Below are 26,720 nucleotides of genomic sequence, written 5' to 3' on the forward strand. Positions count from 1 at the left end.
GTACAGAATACAAAAGCTACAACATCCACAGTGCTCAAGACACTATATATAAAATATAAGCACTGTATTAGTAATTACTGCATTGTTAATTATTATTAAGGTTGATTGTCCTATTTTTTTTTTCTTCTTTTTTTTTTTGTGGTCAGACTTGTAATTTCTCAGGAACCATCTAAAGAGATTATTTCCTTTATTTGATCATTTCTGAATAGCTCTGTGCAAAAATGTGATTTAACGGTACGAAATTCAAACACTACAACATCAGCAGTGAATAGACTATCGCCCGGTTTCACAGACAAGACTTAAGCCTAGTCCCAGACTAAAATGCATGTTTGAGCTGTCTATCTGAAAGCAAAGTGCACAGATATTTCTTAAAATATGTCAGCACCATTGTTTTGTCTCAAGATGCAGATCAGGAATGTTTTTTTATAAGGCATGTTTATAAAAGATACTTAAATGTCCTAATTGAACTAAGGCCTAATCCTGGCTTAATCGAGCCTTTTCTGTGAAACCAGGCCTATCTCAATACGAGTTAAAGCTCCGCTTTTCACTTTTGCCTAAAACTACACCATGTAACTATTGGCCCTGAAGCGTAAAAACAAAAACAAAATGTGTCTTGGTCGTGCTACGGCTCTAGCACCAGTTTACCGGTGTTCAGGGGTTTGCCGTTTTGAACGATTCACGGTGATTTTTTCTCGTTTGTTGTGACGGCACGCTAATGCAACGACATGAACGCGGAGCTACTTTTCTCTGTGTACGGATACGGATAGATCCTGACACGCACGGGCGAATGTATATATTTTTATCCACAAAATCCGTCCCGACAGCTCAAAAATATTAATCGTTAGGCTACTATAGATTCATCAAAGTGTATTGGGCAAAAGTAAAGCCATTTGGACAACATTTTCTAATTAATAACATGTTAGCAAACACAAGTTACACCGTGTAGCTTTAAATTAAGATTCAGATATTAATCATCTTTCTCCTGTAGACAATCTGCCAATATTATAGCTGTTTTAAAAATCAGAATCTCCGTCTTTCCATTGTAGTATTTAACATGAAGGAACATTTTTTTTAGCAATTGCTAGTGTGTGTAAATGTATTTAAACTTGCTGTCTCATTGTAAACGATTCTTTTTAATCAGATCTGTCCAACGAACACTGGATTTTTCATAGTATTTGCACATTTGCCTCATACATGTATGCAGGCATCACAAAAAGAACTTTTGCCACATTAAGTTCTATTTTCTAAGTTGAATTTCCAATGATCTATTTTCTGACTGAAAAAAAGGCCTCATCCCACCCTGCTTTATTTAATCGAAAATTAACCAAGACCTATAAAATCATCAAGATACCTCTCCATCAAACATACACACACAAAAAAATATGATGTCTGTTTGATTACTGAAAGATAATCTCCAGTAAATATGCATGTTCATGAGGTTTACTTGCACAATCCAGGCTGGCTCCCTTTAATCTAATATGCTCTTGACTACGTAGGTCTACTTGCTTTGTGAAGTGACTTGATGCTGTTGCAGACAGTAGATGTCAAGCTTGTGTTACAGGAATGCAGTTGTAGATAGATGCCTTGAGAATAGTGCGTGGCACACCAGATGCCACGCTCAACTAAAGTCTCAAATGTGTATGTAAAACAAAACTTGTGAACTTAATGATTATTTGAACAAATAAAAAGACTATAACATGTATGAGATGTCATTTTATTACTCGCACACACACACACACACGCACACACACACACACACACACACACACACACACACACACACACACACACACACACACACACACACACACACACACACACACACACACACACACACACACACACACACACACACACACACACACACACACACAAGAATGGTCATCAGGCCAGAACAACCCAGATGTAAATGATGTGGTTATAAATGACACATGTACATTCTGTTACAGTTAGTGAAAATAAAGTTTTTTTAATCCATATAAATGATGACACAGTTTTGGCTCCAAAAAAAAAAAAAATATATATATATAATGAAAACAGAATATTTTATTATGAACACATATTTTGAGTCTCAAACAAAGTCCAAGACTGATTTAGTCTCTCCAACGATGGCCACATTGTATATTGCAGCACTTGTAGAAAGTTGTCATTGGTTCATCAGCAGACCTAGTTTGAATCTGCATAAAGTAGGCCCGTGGGTGCTCACATTTTGGACAAGGTTCTTCAAAAAAAAGAAAAAGAAAAGAAAGTTATACTCAAAATAAATCAAATACACTTATTTAAAGCCACCTGCACGTGTGATTAAAAACACATATTAGTATTTTTTTTTTATTACATTAGGATACACTGTTTTACCTGGAGTAGAATCCACATTTTCCCAAGCAGCAGCGCCCCCGAGAACATCATCAACCTCCTTCAGTTTGGGGTACTTTCTGCTATTTACCTGTCACAATAACCAACCAATTATTTCAACACACATCAGATATATATTATATATCAGAAAGTTTTATGCTGGCACCGTCTCAAAAACTACATTGACAACATTTTTGAGGGATGTTCTAATGAAATGAACTTTTCCACACACACAGCAGCCAATTTGGCTACTACATTTTTAAGTTACCTTACCAGCCATTCAGATATTTAAATATATTTATTATAAGTGTTTTATATAGTGAATGTAATCCAGACATACATCCGTCATGGGGTCATTGCCATGTGACCTACAGTTTCATGTACATGTACATTTCATGTTCTAAAAGAAAACCTTACACATTTTTTTTTCACATATTACATGTATTTGAATGGAACGTTCACATTGTGCAATTGTTCAAATCACGTTTACAATCGAACAATCACTCTATTCCATGTGCAATTTAATCGACGCTTTGCATCATCAGATATGTTTGAATCAAACTGTCACATCACTTCATCTTTTGACTTCATTCGAATCGAACGTTCAAATTATTTATGTGTTCCATTATCACGTGTTCGTTTATATGTTGTGGTGGTAACTTCACATTAACTTACCTTCCTCGTGACATTGTGCACATATGGACATGTATTACACGCGAATCTGAAGCACCTTTGTCCTTCCTCCACGATTAAAACATTCCCACAAGTTGGACAAAACATAAGCATTTTCACCGGTTATATATAATATTGTTTACTAAATACTGGTATTGTTTTTCTGATCCAATTAAAGTGGGTGTTTACACACATTCTCAGCTGCAGTTGCTACAGGAAGCACATGATGATAACCGTGCCTCACTATTCTAGGCTCGACATGAAACATAATATAAACACAATGAAACCTTGATTATAGAGTATGTATATTTAATAATAATTTGATATATACCTGGCAATATATATAAAAAATAAAACTTATATTTTTAAGAATTATATAGCTAATCCCGGAAATATATTTTTAAAACGTACGCGGAACTAAACTTTGGTGCATCATATAAATCTTCCGACAGCGTGTTTGTGTTAAATTATGAAGAAATCTGAAACGCAGCATGTTGATGTTACAGTTTCATCAGAAAGAATTTCCGCAAAATACTTAATGTCATATTTCTAAATTCCATTTATATTCTTTGTTAACTTTTATATGTCTTGTATTTCTGTATAAAGTCTTAAATCGGGAAGTTTTTGCTTATTATAAGTTAAAAATGGATAAATTAAAGGAAGGAAACCTAAAGAATGTCGACGTGGCTGACTTTGCCGAGAAAACCGTTGCAGATGAAATTAAAGAGGAGCAAGAAGAGGAAGAGGATGAGGAGGCATTGCCACATTCTGAATTTCTTGACATCTTCGAGGAAGGCTTGGCTCTGATAGTGCAGGACCCTTTACTGTGTGACCTGCCAATTCAGGTGTACCATCAAATAGCCTAACAATCAAGTTTTTATTCGAATAATGTTAAAATCAATGGTTATTAATGACTTTCTGCAGAACATTTCTTTAAAATATTTTCTGCTCTCTGAAATCGTTTGTTCCATCTGTTCAGGTCACATTGGAGGAGGTGAACTCTCAGGTGGCTCTGGAATACGGTCAGGCCATGACTGTTCGTGTTTGTAAGCCTGATGAAGAAGTCATGCGTGAGTTTTCTTGAAGTCGCTCTGAATTGTCACCCATTTATTGGTTCTAACTGGAGCAAATCTCTTCACAGCTATCGTGGTCGTGCAGTCTGCTACGGTTCTGGATCTCAAGAAAGCCATTCGCAGATATATGGAGCTGAAACAACAGCGAGAGGGAGGTGTCAAGCACATCAGCTGGTAAGACATGAAAAATGTGCCAGGTAGGCTATATGATACTGCAGGTTTCATAATGTAACCCCCCCCCCCTAATCTATTTACCCTTTCAAGGAAATATGTGTGGAGGACATTTCATTTGGCCTTCAACGGAGAGAAATTAGAAGACGACGAGAGAAAGCTGAAGGAGTGAGTCCAAACAATCTGCTGCTTTTGTAGAAATGTGTGAAAACGGCACAATAGTTAATTTGCTTTTTGAATTACGTTAATGATTTTTCATGTGATTTAAATATGACTGTGCTTCCCTTTTATTCTCAGCTACGGGATCAGGAACAGAGATGAAGTGACGTTTTTGAAGAAACTAAAGAAAAAATGAACACGGACAATCTCCAGTTATTATTTATCACTCTAATTTGTAAATAGTCGAGACATTTAAAGGAATAGTTCATCCAAAAAGTAAAAACTCATGGCGTTCCAAACACTTTATGTTGTTGTTTTCTGTGGAACAAAAAAGGGAAAATGTTGATTTTTTTTTTTTGCCCCAAAATGCTTTTTAACCTCTCTTTTCCACACAACAACATTTAAGTGACCACACTGCTGTCTAACTTTTAAAAAATCAAGCAAAGGAAAGATTTTTAGTTGAATAACAACCTAAATTTTGTATGATTTCAGGAGATTTGGAATAGTGTACAAGCCATATGGACTAGTTTTATGTTTATTAGTTTATAGTTTTTTGTCCTTTTTGGAACTTGGCAGCTGTGGTCACCATGAACTCTGGACAATGTCCTTCAAGAATTCACCTTTTTTTTATTTCACTAAACAAACAGACAGCAACAACAAAACAAAAACAGAAACCCAATATGTCATGCAAATACAAATGTTAGGCAAGGATGCAAATGTTGGCTAGGCCTACTTGATGAACTTGATGTTATTAATATACATATTGTACATAAACTCACTGTAACTACATGTCTTATGAAGGTCTTTAAAGTCACATTTGTGGGATTTTATGTTGCTTTTACATTGATCAAAATACTTAAATCGGAACATGATTAAAATACAAGTTGTTTCTAAGAGTGCAGTTTTATTCCCCTTGTTGTTAATTTATATAGTCTCACCAGAACCTGCTGTAAAACTATATATAAACTATATAGACAGTTACAGTTTAAGACCCTTGTCGTGACATGACACGAATTTAGTAAAATACAGGTAAACCACACACTTTAAATATTGTAAACATGTTCCTCTACTGTTACACTACATTCATATGATGACCAGCCTCTTATTTCCTTTATACCGCAATGAATGTGAAGAGCGCATATGAATGAGACGCAAGCACACATGGGTAACTATTTGTAATTTTTAACAACTTTTACTTAAATGAGATATTTACTGTTTATTCACATTGTAGTTGTGCTTGGGTTAAGTAGTGTTTTTCATATCAGGAAAAAAACTTTCTTTGAAACAGTATTCTTGACTAGACACTCGTCGTGACGCTGTATTGCATCTCTTTAGGAAAGGACACTGTATGAAGGTTTGAGGCTCTCTGAGGTCTAAGTGACCTGTCGTCTCAACCCTCAACATGCCTCAACAATCTGATGAGCATTTGCTGAGTGTCTTTGAGAAGCTGAACAAGCTGTCCTTTCGCAGACAGCAGCTCATGGACAGACGCAATGTCCTGTCCATGCTCATCCAATTCAAGCGGAACAACGGGCAAAATGAGCAAGGTCAGTACGAGTCGATGGAACTATTCGATGATTTATTAACCGACTTACAAATGAAGCCATGAGGACACCGTGAAAGACATTTGGAGATCATTTTTTAAATGAAGACATTTATGTGAATATAGAGATTTTTACGGGAATACACTGATGTTTTGTTACTCATACTTGATCTTTGTGACCAATAGAGTATTCCAAAGAAACTGGAGAACTTCAACAAATTGACGAGGATCTTAAAGTTCTCTCTGACAGGAAGATTGAACTTGAGAAAATGCAAGAGGGCGGCTCTCTTTTAATAGGTAAAATGAGGTTTGCTGTCTTTTTTTGCCAAATATATTCAAACATTTGGAAATTGACCTCTGTAGTCGTAGGCCTATGTAAAAGTATAGTTGTCATATGTTTGTATGTTTTTATTTTGCAGACACAACTAAGTCATCTAGCGTCATATTTGTAGACAGTCCACCTCCGTTTCCAGGTTGGTAAGATTTTTTTTAACGGTAACACTTACAATAAGGTTCCATTTGTTAGCATTAGTTAACTACAATAGTTAACATGAACTAACAAGGAAAAATAGGTAACACTTTTTATGTGTACTAGTGTAATAAAGTACAAATCATTTGCAAGGTATGAGCTAATTAAACTATAATAATTTAATTGCAGTGACAATGAATGAAGAACTCACTATTTGTATTGAGTCTATTAATGTATTAGTTACATTTACAATTTCAACTACGTCAATACAAAATACAACAGGACCAGAGCTTCCTGAAAGCGGCTCGTTTGTTTCCTTAGCTCCGCAGGTTATTCTGGATGTTAAGCAACTTCCCCGACACTCCTCTAAGACACAGTGTCCGTTCTGTCGGCAATATATAACCACAGAGGTCATGACCAAAGCTGGCAGTGTGACCTATCTTCTGTGTTTGATTTCCATGGTTTTTTGGTGAGTTGAACTATTTACCTTATTTGCTTGACTTATTCTCATTCACGTCCTGTATTTGATTACCCTCGTGTCGTTCTGTCATGACATATTTGTGTTTATGGCTGTTTCTTGTGTAGTTGTGTAGCTGGCTGCTGTCTAATCCCGTTCTTCGTGGATTCCTGCAAAGACGTCACTCACAAATGTCCAAAATGCCGCAGTAATATAAACACGTGCAAAAAGTTCTGAGGAATGGAACCGTAATAATGTCAATTGAACTGAATCACCAGCATCTGTACTGGAGAGTCTTATTTTTGATTATCGCACACAACTAAGGCGGTTGGAATTGTTTCGGAGACGTCATCCTGAACTTTTTACAGGGACAATCCCCATGGAACTACCTGCGTGCCTTTCCTAAAGGATTCAATTGCGATATCCGATATTGTTTCCTCTCTGCAGGGACCAAGCCAAGCTTTCGGCTAACCTTAAAACGTTCCAGAACCATCCAATCCGAAAGGAAACCGGAATATGTCTGAATCTTCAAGGGTGACTTTCCAGTCTTCTGGTTTGAACTTCAATGCTAGTTTTTATTTTGGGTTATTACACTATCAGGAATATAAAAAATGGAATCAAGAAGCAATACTACGACCAAATTCCTGATTGCTTTTGGATGTAATGGAGTCGGAGTTCTTCAGCTGATGAAAACAATCTTGTTTTGTAGACCATAAGTTATGATCTTTCCTTTGAGAAAAATATTATCTCTGGTACAATGTCAAATGTTAAGTTTTTATTTATTGTGTAGTTTTCTTTGGATCATAACTGAGGTTATGCATTGCTGGAACATGGTTCTGTGTTTTGGAGGGCCAAACAAGTCATTTCAGTGGTTTCAAATACAGAAACATTTTAATGATAAAAGGCTGTATATACAATAAAGATATGTACAAAGATAACCTCAAAAAAATATTTACAGTTGCACAAATACATTTGTATAAAAATATATACACTGTGCAAAATATGAGGCATATGATCTACATCGCACTTCAAAGGGTCAGTATGTTTTCAAATATTTCTCTTCTTTACCTCTTCATAACAAATAACAATTACTCTGATGGACATGTTGAGAAAAAAATACAAGGTCTACAAGGATAGGGTTTTGCTCCACCACGTGTTTTTTTTTTTTTCAACAAAAAATATTTATAGAGGCATAAAATGTGTGAAAAAACCCCCCCAATATATATATATATATATATATATGTGAGAACTGCATAAATGCAGTAAAATCGTATGTTTACAAAATTAAAAGCTTTGGGTCTCTGACAGAGACATCATGGTAATTACATTTCTAAATATAGAAATACATTCTTTCATTTTGACGTGTTTGGATATAGAAATGATTGTCTGAGTTCATGTTCAGTACAAGGTCAAGTAAATGCATTATTTGGCATGTTTTCACAAAGTGTCTAGGGGGAAATCTGTTATTATATCTGTCAAACACTGCAAAGAAACATTTCTTAGAGTGATACATCGAAAGGAAGTGGTGATAAAAAAAAAAAAAAATACATTTTTCAAAACATTCCAGCAGATGTCGCCACATTGTCACATTTTACAGAAAATCTAAACAATCTATCTAAACTCTAACAAACATTTGGACTGAAATCTAATTCAATCTTACAAATAACTAGTGAAGATGAGGTTTAGGTACATTCACAAAGGCCTATCACCCGCCGGCTACCTGTACTTCAGTGGTTATGTAGAAAGAAGCTTGAATTCTGTGAAATATAGTGAATTTAGGCCTCAGCAGTTCATCTACATCCAAAGCAAACATCTACCCTACTGCAGCAAAGAGTCTGACCAATCAAAATGCAGCTGTTCTCCGATGTCATTCTGATCACCTCATATGGATATGAAAATTTCACTGGTCCAGTTTAGTGTTGTTTCCCTGGTCAACTCGCACAGCTAAATCGTGTCTCTACTCTTTTGTTAGAGATGATAATGGCCCCTAATCTCACTCCCTCTCTTTGGCCCCATGATGGGTTTGGTAAACAAACTTGCTCTGACCTTCCCCAGTCCAAGCACTAAATAAATTTGAAATTTTCATACATTAAATGTTATTAGTTAGCTGCCACAATTTCGAGTACCCTAATGCAACGGCTAACAGCTCATTGACCGTGGAAATTGATAGTGAATATAAATGAGACACTAAAAAGGTGATTTCACATTTGGAACAATTACCATGGCACAATGCTTCCATCAAAAATATTTGCAAACTCTGTGTTAAAAGTGATAGTCCACCCCAAAATGACAATTCTGTCATCATTTACTCACCTCACATGGCTTCTTTCTTCAGCAGAACACAGAAGAAGATATTTTGAAGAATGTTTCAGCTGCTTTTAAAAATATGTTTAAGTCATTGGGATTTCGTTTGAAACTTTCAAGCTCCAAAAAGGTAATGTGAAATGGATCCATATCGATCACTTTTCATGATGTACAGATCGAAATGTAAGTCGTTTCCATACATCAAAGTGAAACAGATTATGGAAAAAGAAGAAATGCAGGGTTTTTTGATAAAAAAACAAAAATTAAACGTACACATGGATGAATCGTTCACAATAAGATCTATGAACTGTTGAGGAACATAGGCAAGTCGGCTATGTAGGCATCGTTTGGAAGTGGTCCTCACAATCTTTGTAAATTAAACATCATACAAAGTGATCCTGCCGCATTGGCATATAATAGTCAAGTCGTATGGATTATTTGCATGCTACCTTTACGTCCAAAATGTTTAAACTCACTGACTTTTTATAGACCGAACAGCTGGAACGGCTTCAAAACATCTTTTGTGTTCCACAGAGAAAAAGAAACAAGTTTAGAATGACAAATTTGGATGAACTATGCCTTTCAATTCTAAAACTAGAGAGTTTCTGGATAACGTAAATAGCAAAGGCACATTGTACGTATAATTCTTACTTGCTGCAAAATGTGTGATATGAATCTAATATACATTATGTCAATTCGAAGACATTATACTAAATCGCAATCTAAAAAACAACATTCTATATAATATAGGCCAGCAGTTTCAAAGACTGCTTCAAAATATGAAAAGCAGAAGGTCACTGCCTAAATATATAGGTGAAAAACAAGTGTCTCTACATTCTTTTTCTGCCTTGAAAGGTGTTGGTGACAATAACAGCAAACAAACCTGCACTTATAGGCACAAATAAGAAAAGCTGATAACTAATGATGGTCACATCTGTTCGCGCACAGAGGATCCCTCCAGATCGCACTGCACGCCTGTTAGTGGTCCCACAGATCTTTTTTAGAAAGTCTCCAATCTTGATCCCTTTGTGAGCTCAGTCCCAGTGCAACTGTAGATCAGTCGAGTCCAAGAAATCCGATGAAAAGACAGTCGGAGAGGAGATTCCAGCAGGACCTGGGATCGTAAGGTCCAACCACTCCATGTTATCAAGGCCGGTGTCTTGTAGATGGAGGGTGGATGGCGGTGTGTCGGTGAAGGTCAGATCTGAAGTGTCCATTGGGGAGTGGGACCTCTCCAGCAGCTGGTTTTTGAGCTCCTCCATCAGTCTCTGGGACTGCGGCCCAGCGTCCTCCAGCAGGACCTCCAACTGGTTATCGGAGGCCAGGGTCAGCAGGCTGGGTGGAGGTGCTTGGGTCTGATTGGGCGTGCGGGCAACGTGTATTCGCGGAGGAGGACGTGACAGCACGGTGTTGATGGGCAGGGTGGTGATGTTTACCGTCACTGGCATAAGTTTATCCAGAGAAGGATCCTGCCTGGCCAGAGGGGATATTTCTGGGAGGGAAAGCACAGAAAATGGTTTAGTTATACAAATCTATTGCAGCTAAAATCAAAGACCTGTTCAGTGTTTCTTTCTGTACACAGTTCTCACCTCCACTCTCAATCAAAACGTCAAACAAATCGTCCATGTGCTGACTGGTAGCAGTGGGAACCTTTATGGAAGAATATGAGGTATTAAGACAATGGTAATGCGTTCAAAATACTTTTCAAAGTAGGCAACTGGCCTGGCCTGTTGTTTCACGGTTAAACAAGAAATGGAAGAGACAAAACAAAAACAACGAACAGAGACATTTTTGGTAACTTCTGGAGAGAAAATAGTGCAGACACTGACACTTCCTAGTGTGCATCCCAGATAGCAACAGTGTCGGCCCACATCTGGTACGCATGGGATTCACATGTTCCAGATGTGGCCCGGATCTGGGCCGAAACTATGTTGCTGTCTGGGATGTGTGCATGTTCTTCGGTTTGTGCACGCTATCAAGAATGCTTTGAAAGTCTAAGCATTTGCATCAAAGCTGAAGTATATTTTGGGCTTAACTTTAAATTACCTGCATTGTGGCTTGTAGGCCTCTGGTCTGTTTGACGGCCTCCTCGTAACGGGGTGGGTCTTTGCTCTTTGGGCTGCGGTGATTTGGGAATGTCGATGGCTGAAGGATATAGTTGAGCTGACAAGGCGATGGAGGCTGAACAAAACAATATAACTTTAAAAACTGTGTAATATGGGTGATGGGCAAACAGAATAATATATAAGGTATAATGGAGCACAAGACAACAAAGAGTACACACACGTTGGCATGTTTCTGTGTAGTTTATAGTGTGTTCTGGGTGGTTGCTGTACAATCATAAAGGTGTATTGAGAGGTTGTTGACATGTTGCAAGCATGTGGATTTGTTGTGCATACTTGACAAGTGCTCTGGTTTCATTAAACCAGATATTATGCTAAAATTATATTTAACTAGCAAGCTGAGAAGGCTTGTCGAATGGCTTGTCGGATCTGCGCTCTACCGCAGGTTAAAAACACACTTAAATAGTATTTATAGCTCCTAACAGGCTGTGTGACTATGAGGAATGATTACCTCAATGTAAGTCTGTATGCAAGTTTGAGGGACTTTATTCAAATTGTGTGCCAGGCTGCAGACCCCTGAAATAGACAGTTTAATAGCCAATATAGCACCCCTTGTGGCAACACTGAGAAAGCTATGTGTTGCATTACGAGACCTAAACCATTTTTGGAGCACATCAACCCATGAAACGCAGCTTGTGCTAACTAGGAGAATTTATGTTCATGTACTTGTGCATGGCTGAATACTTCAGGCTTAAGCTGGGTGTCCACCAAAGCGTTTTTTTTTTTTTCCTGAGGCCAGAGTATTTTTTTTTCAATTGTTTGCAATAGAAAGTGCCACATATTTAAAAAAGCCAGCAGGGTGACGAGTCACAGAACATCTATTTCACGCAGATTGCTGGGCACTTGCCCTTTGAAAATGTTGGTAAACACAGTGTTCATCACTGTCGCCTTTTCCCCAGCCATCCAATCACAGTGAAGGAGGGGTGGAAGATCGTTTGAACGGATTGGCCAAAATTTCAACTGAGCACCAAATCTGTCGCAAATTGGATTACTCCAGGGTAAGTGAAGAGTTTGCAGCAGCCAAAGCAAGAAAGGTCCTCTTTTAAAGGTGAACTATGCAGGTTTTTTACCTCAACCGAACAGCTTCGGAGTCATTGGAATGGTTATATTACTCTTTTCGGGTTGAATGGTGGTCGTTTCGCACCCCCCTATCGCATGTGAGCGGAAAAAAACACACTTGCAACTTTGAGCCGGCAGGCCGCCGGCCGCAGCATCAGGAAGTGTCTCGTGATATCAGGTCTCGCGATGTAACGAATTGCTTTACGGCAAAAAAGATCTGATAAAATTCTGATAAAATGAGCATCAAACAGAAATAACCCGGCGCCGTATACATGTGGTGTTCGAGGCACACATACAATACAGACTGCCGACAGTTAAACAGGGCGCGCGCAGCTCTTAAAGGGGCCACACCTTATTTTAACTCGTTACAGCGTCCATCCTACTGAACAGGTACCGGTGTACAGGGGGAGGGGATCCGGCCGTGAATGCGAGCCATCTCTGCGTGAGTGCTATTCACGACAGTACAAGTACTCCACAGCGACTCTAGGGGTCGCTGTTTGACAAAAGCGGAATTCCTGCATAGTGCTGCTTTAAATGGTGAGTCAACTGTATTAATTAATTAAACCTGTCTTAAGTCAACAGTAGGGGGCAATATGTGATACATTTTTCTCTTAAAAATTTGAACGTAGGGGGTAGCATATTCCAATTTTGGCAGGGCGCTGGATTGTCTTCCTCCGGTCTTGGGTGGAACAAATGCTACACTGACCAACTGTTAGTAGAGGATAAGTTAATATTGCTGGTCTCTGAGTATTCATGTCTGTACCAGATTACTGTAGATCCACAGGCTACCACAATATTAATATGACAAAAATGTACAGTTCCTCCAAGGGTCTACCAGATAAGGAGTTAAATGCTGCACCTTCAAAGCGTTCTCAAGCGTTGGGTGTTTTTAGAAAAGCACATGGAATTTTCAGCTGGAAAAAAAATGCTTTGGTGGACAAATGTCAATAGAGAACAGACTTCTGTGAGTAGAGAGATCAGTTTGCCTTACTTTGTTATTGGGTCCGTTTGGGGTTGTGTGTCTGGGCGAGACTCTAGGTGAGTTGTTGAGGAAGCACTGGGGCAGGTCTGCCATTGGCTGGTTCTGGTTCTGCCTGTACTCAAACCCAGAAGGTGAGCTTCCACACAGGGGTAAAGCCTGCAAACACATACATGAGGAAGAATTAGTCCCACTGCACTGTGTGAGTAAAAATGTTTTATATCAGTGTGTAAACAGAGGTCTCTTGTTCTCGAACCAACTCCCTGTCATCATGATAAGTGCTCTTTCTGATTTTCTCTGCACTTTCTACTTCTGTCACTTAAATAGCCAGGTCTGCATTTGATGTTGTTGAGAGGGTAATGCATCACCTGAACTGAACTGCTATTGCCAGGGCAACATCAGAGATAAGTGCAAAACACATAGCAGGGCTCAGAAAGGCTTTCCATTTCAAGCTATGTGCCAAATCAGAGAGAAATGCGTCTGGGCCTTGTCATCACAATAGTGAGCTGAACTGGATTTATGAAGTGTCGGAACACTCAGAGCAAAAGAAAAGGTTAAGATCTACAAGCACCCTAAAGTATACATACAACACAACTAAGAGAATACAATGAATTTCTAATTGTTGTGTTAGTGTTATTATATTACTGCAATGTAAAACGTTATTGTTTGTGATTTGTGGTGTCTTTATAAATTAGAATTAAGCATATCCTAATTACCTTGCATGTCTAAAACAGCGCATATAAGAATTAGTGGTTGACTGATATTAATTTTTCTATGGCCAGGCCATTGCTTAATGTGTTTTGTTTAGTTTCCAGGGAGTTGGTATTCAAGTGTTTTGAGTGGTTATTTGAGTGGCAGTTACAATGCAGTTTAGGGTAGTTGCTATAACAATGCTAAGGATCTTTAAGTAGATGTTAAGGCCCAGTTGCACTTGAAAAAAAACCTTAAAGACTACAGCCAACTAGCATGTGTGTTTGCACCTGTGTGAGAGGAAATAACTCTCCATACCAGCAGGTGGCAGTAGTCTGTTTTCACAATTTAAAAAGGGAAACCAGAAGAGCTAAGAATGAGGATTTATGAAACAAACAACGGCTGCATCCGAAATCACATACCTCCCTAATATAAAGTAGGCAAAAACAGTATGTGACACAATAAGTATGTCTGAATTCACAGCACTTATAATAAAAGAGTAGGGCGAAAAGTACCCGGATGACATACTACGTCTGGTGAGATTCTGAAGTGCGCATACAATGGATACTTTACTATCCCATGAGGCCATGGGAGAGGATTTATGAAACCCAGTGAAGCGACGCATCTGACGCTAGTAGGTCACATGATAATGACAGCATGTCGAATGTAGTATGTCTGGATTACATTCATACTACACACACTCAAGAACATACTTTTTTAGTGATTGTAAAGTAATTCAAAATAAGTACCTACTCAAGAGAGTATGTAATTTCAGATGCAGCCAAAGCCTCTTCACTTTGTAGTTTGCTTGTTTTCTTAACTTCTGTTTTTCTTGTCAAGCACTGGTTCGCTAAGCTGAACAGCCAATCAGAGTGATCTCTCTTACCAATGGGCTGTGCCACAGATTCAACATGCTCAATTCACCCTTTGCAGGGAGTTTGACTAATAGACGATCATACCAAAAATAACCTGCTCTGTCTTGTCTGTCGGCACATTGTCAGTGTCTTTTGCTCCGCAATGTATTTTTCACTGCGTGAGAATTCATGTGTGGCATGAGAGCGCCATAGCTTGTCGGATGGGGTCAGTCTTTGCGAAGGGTCAGTTGTCCAAAAAGTTGCTGACGGGGTCCGAACCCTCAACAATGGCCCAATATTGGTCGATGGACAACCGTCAGCTGGTATGTCACAGCCTTTAGGCATTTACCAAGCACTTTCTAGAGTGCAGAGGGTGATTGCCAGGACATTGCTATATGACTGCTAAGGTGTTTTTAGGGCTTGATAACGCATTGCCATTCACTAGATGAAAATCACACAGAAGCGATTTGCTCACCTGAGGTGGAGATGGTGTCTGATTTGAATGCGTATTATTGGACGCCTGTGTTTGCAGAAGTGGCGTTTGTATGATGTTTTGAACGGTCTGTGCCTGCAAAGTAAAGAGAACAACTCTAAATAAATATGCCATTTTCTTAACTGTAAATTGAACCGGCATATCATGAATGTTAAGAGACCTGTGTGGTGATGGAGTTGCTGGGCAGGCTGATGGGCAACAGGATTTGTGTGGCAGGCTGAGTGTTGATCAGTGTCTGCTGATGCAGCACTTGAGGGACTTGCTGGGTGTTGATGTAGAACTGCTGGACTGGGGTGTGGTGCATCTGGGCATGAGGCTCTTCCTGTTTCACACCTGTAGTTTGTGGCAGGGGACTCCACTTGGAGTTACAGCTAGGGGCGGCGCTGTTCTCCTCTTTGACCTGGACTGATGGATTGGGCTCAGGCTGCTGCCCTCCACCCTGCTGACTCCTTTTCTCCACCTCCAGCTGCATCTTCAACTCCTCCACCAGCCGCTGCTCTTGCTCCAGCTTACGCATCAGCTCCTCAATCTGACGCTCCTTCTCGTGGAGGCGTTGGTCTTTTTCGGACACCTTGATTTCCATGGTCATGTCTTCAGGTGTGGGTTTGAGGGGTGAGGTGCCTGTCGGCGGGTGGGCTGGAGACAAATTGCACAGAGGTTTGGTGAAACTGTCTCTGCTGTCCTCCATACTGGTGTTGGAGGCCTCGGACCTCTCAGGAGACACAGGTGGAGTTGTGCTCATGTTTTCGGGATGCAAAGCAGTTTTGGAGATGTTTGAATCTATGGTTGTGGTAGACTGAGAGCTCTCCTGGTGGGACTTAAGCCTTTCTAAGAGGTCCGTCTTTGTGCCGGACACAGGAAGTCCACGCAATTTCAACTCTATCTTAAGCTCAGCCACCTAGAAGACACAAGAACAACTGTACTTCTGCACACTTATCTATCTGACGTGGGAATATGAATGGGCATATTACCCACCTTCATCTCATCTAGGTTGGCAGGCAGAGACCCGGTTTTACGACTGGTCGAGGTGTTGTTGGGACGTGAAGAAGCCATACTCGGCAGAGACACCATGATGGGAGAGGGAAGACTTGGGCTGGTGCTCAGGGTGATGTTGGGGCAGCTGTTCTGACTCTCAGCTACTGGCCTGCAGAGGAGTATGGGGTATTTTAAATGCAATAGGAACTTCCAGTTCTCTCATCATTCACAATAAGCAGCCCTTCTACACAATAGAAGCAGAGGTATATCTTGCGGCAACAGGAGCCAAATTGGAAATAATATGAGGAACTGCCATACTACAGCTGTGGTGATGACAGGTCTGTTAAGATTAATAGGCAAAACCATTATTTAAAGGCTATCGCTCATAGCACACAACGCTCGCATTCCTTTCCGAGCTGCGAATTTCTTTTTGTAAATCAATCAGGCTCATAATAAATCCTTTTAATGTCAGAGCTGAAACTGATATATCAGAATCAAATGCAATTGCACTGGTCCGTAACCAATGATTAACCGACATCAGAGGAACTAGTATTTTTTTTTTTGTGTGTATGCATCCCTGCAGGGCATTTCACATGCCAGTTCCCAATGTATTGAACATTGAAGATAAGTGTCAAGCTACAGTGCACGCAGGTCAAGTGTAACACGAATCAGATGATAATCATCATATTATACTATATTGTGTACATTATATTACATACTATGTGATTTATTAAACGATAAAATCCTCTTGTCATGTTGAGGTCAAAGTGACGCTTGTGATTAAGAGGTGAATGTCATGAGAAAGGGCCTCAAATGTTGGAAACTTTACTGGAAATGTGACACATACTTGAGTGGTGCTGGTAATATGGCCTGGTAATTGTAATGCTGTTGCTGTTGGCTGATAATCTGGAGCTGCAGGAACTGCTGCTGTTGTTGAAGAAGCCTGGCATATGCACAGTCCATCGGGGCTTCATTGGGTTCCTGCTTCTGGTCGGGCGGGATGTACTGGTGATACTTAAGCTTCTTAATCCGCGGTTTGGGTTCTTTGCTCTTCTTGCTTCGACTCTTGTCACTGGACTGTTTGGGCTGGCTTTGCTGCATGGAAACAAGGGCGGAAGAATTGAACAAAAAGTGTCACCTGAAATCACACAACAAACATACTGACCGCATTCAACACCCTGCCGCTTTGGAATTATATCACCAGTCTGTTTGACTTGTGATTTCAGGTGATTCCCATAATGTTTCAACTAGCCCAGTCCTCTTGCTAACAAGAGGTGTCAGCACTATGAGAATACGAGGAGCTGAGTGATTTATGGGTAAAACCACAAGTTTGCAACTGCTGTGAATAGGTGGGACATGTATGAACATCTACCTAAAATCACAGGAAGAGGAAACAGGATGCGTGGAGGGGACATGACCCTCATTGTTCAAAAATATTGAGTCACAGGATACACATGAAAATAGTTTGGCTTCTGAGGAAGGGAGTTGAAAGCCATCAGGATGTAATAACACAATTTCAAGCTCGCGTATGTGTCCACAGGTTTCCAAAAGCACGACTGTGCGAGAGGGTCAGCAGTGACCCGCTGTCATGTAGTAAATATGCGGAGTATGCTTTGAAGGCTTGGATTATGATAAAAGCACAAGTTATTGGTCTGATTCCTGTTTCCCAGCTTAAGTTTGTTCTTCTCCGCATTATGAGTGTGAATGTTTCATTTGACCTCTAATTGAAGACAGAAGGCGGCTGCTAGCACTTCTATCTCTGCATAAGATATCTTTGACAAGTTGTTCTAAACAAGCTGTTTAGAGTGACAAACAACAGCTCTACTTCTCTCCTGTCTACACTGTGGTACAGAATCTTTCTTGCTAAAGATTTACACTACCGTGCAAAAGTTCAGTAAGATTATTTAAAAAGAATGTAATGCTTTTATTCAGCAAGAACACATTAAATTGATAAAAATTACAGTAAAGGCCCTTGCACACTGAGTCCGAAATTTTCGTACGCGTTTTTTCGTATTCGTGATTCGGTGGCTCTGAAAATCGAACCCGATCCGATTTTTTTATGACGGACGAAAGTTTCAGAGGCAGTGTGCAAGCGTGATTGACATAACGTGAGGTCGTATTTATTTTTTAACGTGCACAAATTTCGGACGCGAATTTCGGACTCAGTGTGCAAGGGCCTTTAAGCATTTATAATGTAACAAAACATTTCTATTTTAAAATTACAAAGCCTTGACTGAAAGTTTTATAAGCTTTCTAACATGATTGATCAGGTTGTTAACACGTCTTATGTGTCTAGCATTGTTTTACATTGCTAGCATGAATTAGCATGTTGCAAGCATTTTTAACACGGTACTAGCATGTCTTACTAAAAACACGAATATGTTGCAAGCATATTTGAACAAAATCCTAACGTTTTAGCATGCTGAAATATGTTGTTAATATAACATGTTGTTAGCATTTTTTAACACATTACTAGCATGAATTAGCACGCTGCTAGCATGTTTTAACATGTTGTTAGCATGAATTAACATGTTGCTATCATGTTTTTTTAATTATAATTTTATTATATAATATGAATAATACAACACATTATAGTTATTTTAAATTGTTATAATATTTCACAACATTACTGTTTAAAATCAAATTACCACAACCTTGGAAACATTTTTAACTGTATTTTAACTGTAACTTAAAAAACTGTACCGACCCCAAACTTTTGAATGGTAGTGTATATAGTGTTCTTGTATCTGTAGGCAAACACATTTTAGCATAATTTTTTCAGTTCATTTCTGAGTTCACAGTCTGTGTGGTATATTTCATTATTTTGCTGGAGTTGCTATTGTGAAATTAGTCAGTAATACCGTTAGTCACTGACCATTATCTCTGAAAATAAACACTGACAGGAAATGACATCACCGTGGTTAGGACATATGGTTTACCTTCACAAGGGTGGGTCCTGGCTTTGTGGGAGCAGCAGCAGAGACTAGCTGAGTGGCAGTCCTTACTCGACCATCTTCTACAGATGTTTTGCTCAGGAAGTCTGAGCACTGGGTTGTAGGTGGACACTATTGAGATAAAAAGAGATTAAAAGCCATATGGCCATGAGAAGAGACAGAGACACATAAATCTAACCAGGATCACAGGGCTGATGTCTGAATAATTTGCAGGGAAAATTGTAGAAGTAGTAGAGACAACTTAGCTCTTCTGGAGAGCGGAATATTCCTTCATATGCTTTAATTCTTTATCAGACCTTTTTATCAAAAGCTAACTGTAAATATTAACACTGAATATTCATGAACCGGTTATCAATCAATATGGTGTGGATGTGAATCCAAGGACTGCTAAGAGGCTGACCTGGAGTTTGGAGCCGATCGGAGGAGATACAACGGATGGATCAGGTAGTCTGGCTTCTATAGGAGAAGATACAGAGCCCAGAGACTCATGACTAGCTGGCTGTTCTGGAGACAGAGCTTCACTGCTGTCCTCATTGAAGTTATAAACATCCAGTTCAGCAACTGCAGTGTCCAACAAAAAACAGAAGACAAAAGTTAGGGTGTTTTCAGACATGTAGATCGTTTGCTTTGTTTCCGAAGCAAAATGTGCAAGTCACATGTGAGGAAAACCTCCTCTTATTGGTCAGAGTTCACCTTTTACGTTTCTCTGCACCATCCATCAAGATAGATTGACAAGTTTGTCTGCGGGGGTTATTTTGGCTTTATCTGTAGCTGTCGTGACACATGTAAACAACTTACTTTATTCCCGCTCTGATTAATTATATATAATTACATTTAAAATATATATATATATATATATATATATATATATATATATATATATATATATATATATATATATATATATATATATAACTTATAGTGCGTTCAAGTCATGTCGAAAAGAATGTATTTACGAGTTGAATGCACATGAATGCCACCACAAAGTCGTATTTAAAACAAAATAAGTGGTTACACTTTATTTTAAGGTGTTTTTGTTACACTGTAGTTATACATTTAAGTACTGAGTAATATTAAGTAACTACATGTCCTTACTACAGAGTTAGGATTTGGGTTTGGTTTGGTTCAGGGTTAGTTGCATGCAATTAAGCATAATTTATAGTTATTAATAAAGTGACTGCGTGTAACATAATTATGTAACAATGACGCTGTAAAAAAAGTGTTACCAAATAAGCTAATTCCCTGCACAAAATATACTATAACAATATAATACATAACAATACATTTTACAGTGGCTTCATCAATTAATTAAAGCAAAACACATGATGCACATTTTTGTTCTTCATTTTCTGGAAGTAGAGTTGAAAAACCTTGCTGTATTTTTGTGTAGTTAATAAAGAGAAGGTACACTTGCTCCGACAAAAGTGACTTGAACGCACCTGACGTCGTAAACACGACTTCCCACCTTGTAAATACGAACTTCCCAGGAGGACATGAACGCACCATTATAATGCAGTTAGAGCGGGAATCAAAGCTTTGCCGGGACAGCAATGCGTGGAGAAGAGCAATTACACAGATGAGGTTTTCAACCACAAAAAATATTATTAAAGGGATACTTCAGGATTTAGCATTAAGCTTTGTATTAGTAGAAAACCTGTAGTATTTTCAAATTACCGTGCTTTCCACCCTCATATCCCCCTGAGACGAGAGATTTATGTATTTTTTGTCTGGAAAAAATCCTCCAATGACGCAAAAATCGTCATTTTGCGTCATCGGAGGATTTTTTGGCCAGAGGCTAAAGACTACAGTCAGTAGTAGGGGCTGTCCCGCATGTTCTCAACCCGCCCATAGAGGGTGGGATGATCTAAGTCACAGAACGTACACATAGTGTCAGCCATCTTTTTTGGAAGCTAAGGTAGCAGGCTCTTGCTCTCTGGAGAAAGCTGAGTTTTAGGGGTTACCATCGACTTTTTCCTGTCTGGCCGCCGAGATCGTCGAAAATGTCCGGGATTCAGCTTTTGCTTTCTGCAGTCGCCATTCATTGTTTTCATGCACACCTTTTGTTTCAATCTAACTGAATTCATTCCGATTGGTGAATCTGAATGTAGTGTTTACATAAACGCTAAACAAGTGATCGGTTGATGTGCGTTTTAACATTGCTAAGAAAATTCCCGCTCCTCCGTGAGAGATACGAGACCGGTGCGTCTCACAGGTGTCGCTCATCAGTAATCACGCCACCGGCCTCGCGCCGTTCTCCCGCGGCCCTAGCCTCGTCCTGCTCGCCACAGTAAACATAATGAATGGCGACTGTAGGACGCAAAAGCCGAATCCCGGACATTTTGGGCGATCTCGAAATCCCGGGCAGACTCATCACGGAGACTCACTAGTAGCCTAGACTTGTTGTTTAACTACTGCGCTCTGTTACCGGTAGGAGTGGCCTCCTAGGGCAGCGAAGCAAGTGCATTCTGGGAGTTGTTGCCTTTCATCCACATAAGCCAAAAATACATTTTCTGGCTTTTCTCTGTCTAGAAAGCTCCAAATTCAAAAATAATTTCACATTTCTTCTACATAAATGACCCATTTTAAATACACATTCATCTTCCCAGAGGTGAAGTATCCCTTTAAGCATGTAAATACATTATTTTATTGTTTTTACCAATGTCAACAGGCAGGATGTTCTTCACCACCAGTTCCATTGGTCCCGGCCGCTGTGCAATCTTCTCATTGAGGTCATCCGCTAGACGTGCCCTCTTCAGCTTCATCTGAGTGGCTTGCAAAGAAGGCTCTGCATGGGTTTCTGAAATACATAAACAGCTTCAGAATATGCTAAAGCTACATCACAAATGAAGTATCCAGGAAGTGAAACAAAAGTGCTTCAAAAAGTGTAACTTTTGACACTGATAATGCTCTTGAGAGCGAAATCCCTTCTGTTTGGTCAGGTGCTTACCTTGTAAAATGTGCATGCGGACAAGTTCAGCACGCTCAGGTCTGCTACGGATTTTATGTTTCAGGAAATTCTCAGTCTGTATTTGAAGGAAATGCAATGAATATGAACATACATCTCAGCATGTTACTGTTCTCATAGTAAACTAGTAGCTGACAAATATTTACATATAGGACAAAGGGTGGCTGATAGCCAAAGTAAAATTATATTATGCAATTTATTTTGTATAATATGTTTTGTACACAAAATTGTTGAATTTAATTGTTCAAAATGTCTGGAAGTCATTGCATTATATAACAAAATACAAAACCAAGTGGCATCTGCAAACTGTAAATGTAATAACTTAACTGTCCAAATACTTGAGGCCAGTTTTTCACTATAGCACTCAATGATGGAAAATATGATATTCTTGTGATTTTAACATAGACATCCTTATATTATTAAACCTGTGTAAAGGCCACTTCACCAATGAGTGAAAAGTGTAAGAATATTTCCGAGCAGTGAAGTCTTACCCTTGCCCTCTCCAAACTTCTGACCTGCTCATGAAAAACTGCAGGTGTCTTCAGCGCTGCAAGGAAAATAATCTTCATTTAAAAACAAGACAAGTGACATGACATCATTTAATATCGTATTATATAGTACTTATATGGAAGCTTGTTTCTGCAACAGACTTTTTTTTCTCAAATTTGCGGATTTACATCTCAAAATTCAGACGTTATGACTCACAATTGTGTTTATATCTCACAATTCTGAAAAAAAGGGCAGAATTGCAGAATATTAACTTGCGACTGCAAGAAAAAGGTCACATCTGAAAAAGAAAAGGGTCCCAATTCAGAATTGCGAGAAATAGTCAGAATTGCAAGATATAAACGTCCAATTGTGAGAAAAAAACTTAAATTATCAGAATTGCAAGTTTATATCTCGCAATTCTGACTTTCCTTGCAATACAATTTTTGGGATATAAAAATCACAATTGAAAAAAAAAAAAGTTAGATATAAACTCACAATTGAGAGGGGGAAAAAGTCCGAATTTTTAGATAAAAAGTCGCAATCACCTTTTTAATTTTTTATTCCCTGGCAGAAACCTCTTGTTTACGTGGTGCAAAACTCTTTTAAACATTTTTCTGAGTTAAACTGCTGCGCTCTAAAGAACTTCTACTTAAAGGCAAATTGTGCCCTAAAGGACAATCTAAGATTGCCTTAACTACTTAAGTTAAACTAGAAAGTCAGCATTTTGACCCACTTTAGAGAATGCGTGCTTTACAATTTATAAACTAAACAATTTTGTTAGATTTATGCATAAAGCAAAAGTACATTTTCCAATGGGTTAAAAAATAAATAAATTCAAGATAGACTCTGAATACAATGCAATTTCATACAATTTTGCCTTGGGTAAATCATGTTTTAAGAATGTTTTTTAAAGTCCCTTGTGGTGAAAATCAAGTTTTTAATGTTGTTTATATATATCTATGTGGTGTTTTTAATATGCTTTAAGACAAACCATGTACAAATTCATAAGTCAACACCATTGCTGAGTATTTTCTCCCTAAAACTGCAGTGAACAAAACGCCGTTTGAAATCGCTGGTGTTTCTGACGTCACAAACTACCTTGTAACCAATCACGTCAACGAGTGGTTCTCTGAGATGGTGTGAGTGAGTGGAGGCGGGTTTCTGTGGGTGTTGAATCCACAGTCAACAGGAAATGTGCGCTCTGACACAATGATTGTGCCTTGATTAGCAAAACTATCTTTTGCTCACCCTGATTAGTCATATATCACTAACCAAACTAGGCCTCTGAAACGGTCTGCTTTCACTAACAACAACAACCCTTTTCAGTAAAGGTTTAATCCTGACATGAATAAAGAATGCGAGAATTGGTCTTTGTGGGAGAATCCGAGCCATTAACCATTGACTATAAAGCCCGGGAGGTAACCACAGATCTTGCTGAGGAAAAGTGCAGGCCCAGCCGCTGACTCACTCTTGTTACTCTTGGAGCTTGGACCATGACGTTAGGGGCCCTATACAGACGGCAAGCACCGAGAGAACAGGACAGCTCCCGCTGTTCCAGACAGACATCAGTCACACCATTGTTCTATCTCTCCTTCCTTATCAGTTTGTATCCTCAACAGACGCTTTCTTTTATTAGAACTGCTCTCCTTACCGACACGCATAACTTACTCCATCCTCCTGTCGCCAAAGGAGTAATCCACAAACAAACTGTGGCTGGAGGTGAATGTGTTCCACTTTATGAAGAATAAGTACAGTATGTGTGCAAAGCTTAGGTAATAATGTGTGTGACACTTTGTCAATGGCGCTGGATTAAGTGTTACAAGAAATTAGAACATTTGTCTAACATATAGATGTGGTCTCAACAGAGTACTTCATGAAAGTCTAGGCTTAATTTGTCTAAACATTAATGGCTGACATTTAAGTGTTATTTTTCCATGAAGCATGCAGACTCACGTGGCATGATGCCCTGGTCTACGAGCTGCTCGCGTGTGCGCCTCTGCTGTAGTCTTAACTGTAGCACTGTGGAGGAAGCAGAAACAGAACTCAGTGAAAAACTGTGACTTTAGTGAGCTTGTACTTATAATACTCTCTGAAATGCACTAGATACAGTCCAAAACAGGTCTTGACCTAAGCAAGCATGACACAAAAGCACTCATCGTCAGATTCTCCATACAGTGTTCAGCAATCTTTAAGAAACAATGCCTTTTGTGCCTAAAAAGTATTATTTTTAAAAATTATTTAATATGAAACATGGTTGTTATGGATAAATGAAACTTTAGGACACTTTCGGAATTTTAAATACAATTTCAATTTAAAAAAACAAACAAACAAACAAACAAACAAACAAAAAACATTTAATTTCAGATAGTTTCTGAAATAAAATAAGTTTTTTTGAGAACATTTCCCATTTTCATTCAACTTAATGAACTAAAATAACTAAAACTGAAAAAATAATATAAACTAAATAGAAATATAAAAAAACAAATGAATAAAAATCATAACAAAATTACTAAAACGTGAATTAAAATTAAACAGAAAACTAAAATAAAAACTAAATATTAAATCAAAATATTAATAAACATTATAGTATTTCAATGTAACATCCTCAATATGTGTTATTGGTAGAAACACTAGTTATTAATCTTTAAAGGCTATTTAATATCAAAGCATTGTATTACTTCAGCATTATTCAAGTATATTTGGAAATCATAATTTGATTATAGTTAATAGTATTGCTCAGTTTTAGTGTTTTATTATTTTTGTTACTATATAAACAAATCATCTGTGACATTTTCCCTTTCATCCGAAATGTTTTGGGGTTGAAGTTCAACCAAAGAGTCGTACTTAATTCAAATGTAATAAAAGTTTCAAGCGGTACGAAATCTCAACAGTACTGACCTCAAAAGCAAACAACAGAATGCTGTTTATAAGAGAGATCAACAACAGAACAGCGTCCAAAGCACAAAATAATAAACAGTGCAATGTTCCTATCAACTTCTCAAGGTGATGTCAGCTTAAGACTTGGCTTTGGACTTGCTGCCCATAAAAAGCGAGATGCAAGGTGTTATGCTTTGGATGAGGAAGCACTGATGCATTAACAAACCAGGAACTTCAAAAAGACAGTGAATGCCTGAGTGAAAGGGTGAAATGCAGGGCGTTATGCACAGCCTACTACACCCTGGCCAGGGCTGAATGCTATTTCACCATCCCACTAGACAACTCGTTTTGTACATTTCGAAAACACACAAGCGTGGGCATGTTGGTTCAAGAGAATAACACCACTCCTCTGCAAAAGAAAAACATTTGAAGAGGAGGGTGGCAGTTGATAGTGACACATGGGACGGCGGAAGGTGGAAAATGCCCAGCTTACACCCATCGCCAGCACTGGGAGCACAGATCCAATCTGATTGGCTGCAGAATGAGGCCTAGCACACCCAGTTATGCTTAAGTCCCGGGAGAGCGACCACTCTGTCTGACTCACCCCTGCTAAAATAAACCCAGCCGTTGTGAGAACAAGGCCTGGGAAACTGAAGATTTGGGAAATGGCATGGGGGTAGTACATAAAACACATACATTCTGCATCAAACACTCTTAAAAACAAAGGTTCCAAAAACAGGGTTTTTGCATCAATGCCGTAGAAGAACCATTTGTGTCCCATTGAAAACCCTTTAGTGAGCAGTTCTGAATAGAACCTTTTTTTTCCTCACTTTGAAGAACTTTTAAATGATCTAAAGAACCATTTTGTGCATTTGAAAAGTTCCATGGATTTGAAAGGTTCTTAATGGAACCATGTATGCCAAGAACAAAGAGTGGACAGACTAAAGGAGGGGACCAAGTGCCCCTCCTAAAACCCCCCTAAAAGCTTGGAACACTCTGTCCCGAACCATGTTTTCCATTATTTATGTGCGCCAGGAACTCCTGTGGGTTTCAATATTAAAG

General features: G+C 38.8%; 4 protein-coding genes and 1 long non-coding RNA gene across 5 annotated transcripts in view; 3 read left to right on the forward strand and 2 right to left on the reverse strand.

The window, feature by feature from the left end:
* The first annotated feature begins 714 nt into the window (after positions 1-714).
* LOC130087253 (uncharacterized) lies at positions 715-1,700 on the forward strand. The gene is made up of 2 exons (XR_008807346.1): positions 715-918; positions 959-1,700. It is a non-coding gene; the product is annotated as an uncharacterized LOC130087253 (long non-coding RNA).
* Positions 1,701-1,959: 259 nt separating this feature from the next.
* On the reverse strand, positions 1,960-3,254 carry polr3k (polymerase (RNA) III (DNA directed) polypeptide K). The gene is made up of 3 exons (XM_056253515.1): positions 3,028-3,254; positions 2,356-2,443; positions 1,960-2,221 (listed from the first exon to the last, which is right to left on the reverse strand). Exons 1-3 carry the CDS (start codon positions 3,136-3,138, stop codon positions 2,094-2,096), a joined length of 327 nt encoding a protein of 108 aa, XP_056109490.1. The 5' UTR covers positions 3,139-3,254; the 3' UTR covers positions 1,960-2,093.
* Positions 3,255-3,512: 258 nt separating this feature from the next.
* snrnp25 (small nuclear ribonucleoprotein 25) lies at positions 3,513-5,321 on the forward strand. The gene is made up of 5 exons (XM_056253261.1): positions 3,513-3,869; positions 4,004-4,094; positions 4,166-4,271; positions 4,362-4,436; positions 4,566-5,321. The coding sequence occupies exons 1-5, from the start codon at positions 3,669-3,671 to the stop codon at positions 4,621-4,623; spliced, it is 531 nt and encodes a 176-aa protein (XP_056109236.1). The 5' UTR covers positions 3,513-3,668; the 3' UTR covers positions 4,624-5,321.
* Positions 5,322-5,741: 420 nt separating this feature from the next.
* Positions 5,742-7,230, forward strand: LOC130087071 (lipopolysaccharide-induced tumor necrosis factor-alpha factor homolog). The gene is made up of 5 exons (XM_056253271.1): positions 5,742-5,974; positions 6,157-6,267; positions 6,390-6,443; positions 6,761-6,908; positions 7,025-7,230. Exons 1-5 carry the CDS (start codon positions 5,830-5,832, stop codon positions 7,131-7,133), a joined length of 567 nt encoding a protein of 188 aa, XP_056109246.1. The 5' UTR covers positions 5,742-5,829; the 3' UTR covers positions 7,134-7,230.
* Positions 7,231-10,189: 2,959 nt separating this feature from the next.
* The window catches only part of mrtfbb (myocardin related transcription factor Bb), a 45,952-nt gene continuing 29,421 nt past the window's right edge, over positions 10,190-26,720 (reverse strand). Inside the window, exons 4-17 of the mRNA XM_056253281.1 lie at positions 24,735-24,800; positions 22,784-22,839; positions 22,275-22,350; positions 21,984-22,124; positions 19,728-19,888; positions 19,313-19,438; positions 17,221-17,468; positions 16,374-16,542; positions 15,559-16,296; positions 15,381-15,473; positions 13,374-13,520; positions 11,247-11,381; positions 10,790-10,850; positions 10,190-10,692 (exon numbers count right to left, since the gene is read on the reverse strand). Of these exons, the coding sequence (XP_056109256.1) occupies positions 10,235-10,692; positions 10,790-10,850; positions 11,247-11,381; positions 13,374-13,520; positions 15,381-15,473; positions 15,559-16,296; positions 16,374-16,542; positions 17,221-17,468; positions 19,313-19,438; positions 19,728-19,888; positions 21,984-22,124; positions 22,275-22,350; positions 22,784-22,839; positions 24,735-24,800 (2,675 nt within the window). The 3' untranslated portion in view covers positions 10,190-10,234. The remainder of the gene's footprint in view (positions 10,693-10,789; positions 10,851-11,246; positions 11,382-13,373; positions 13,521-15,380; positions 15,474-15,558; positions 16,297-16,373; positions 16,543-17,220; positions 17,469-19,312; positions 19,439-19,727; positions 19,889-21,983; positions 22,125-22,274; positions 22,351-22,783; positions 22,840-24,734; positions 24,801-26,720) is intronic.

This window comes from Rhinichthys klamathensis, unplaced genomic scaffold (assembly GCF_029890125.1).
Source record: "Rhinichthys klamathensis goyatoka isolate OS25496 unplaced genomic scaffold, OSU_Roscu_1.1 h1tg000004l_1, whole genome shotgun sequence".
In the NCBI taxonomy this organism is placed as follows: Eukaryota; Metazoa; Chordata; class Actinopteri; order Cypriniformes; family Leuciscidae; genus Rhinichthys; species Rhinichthys klamathensis.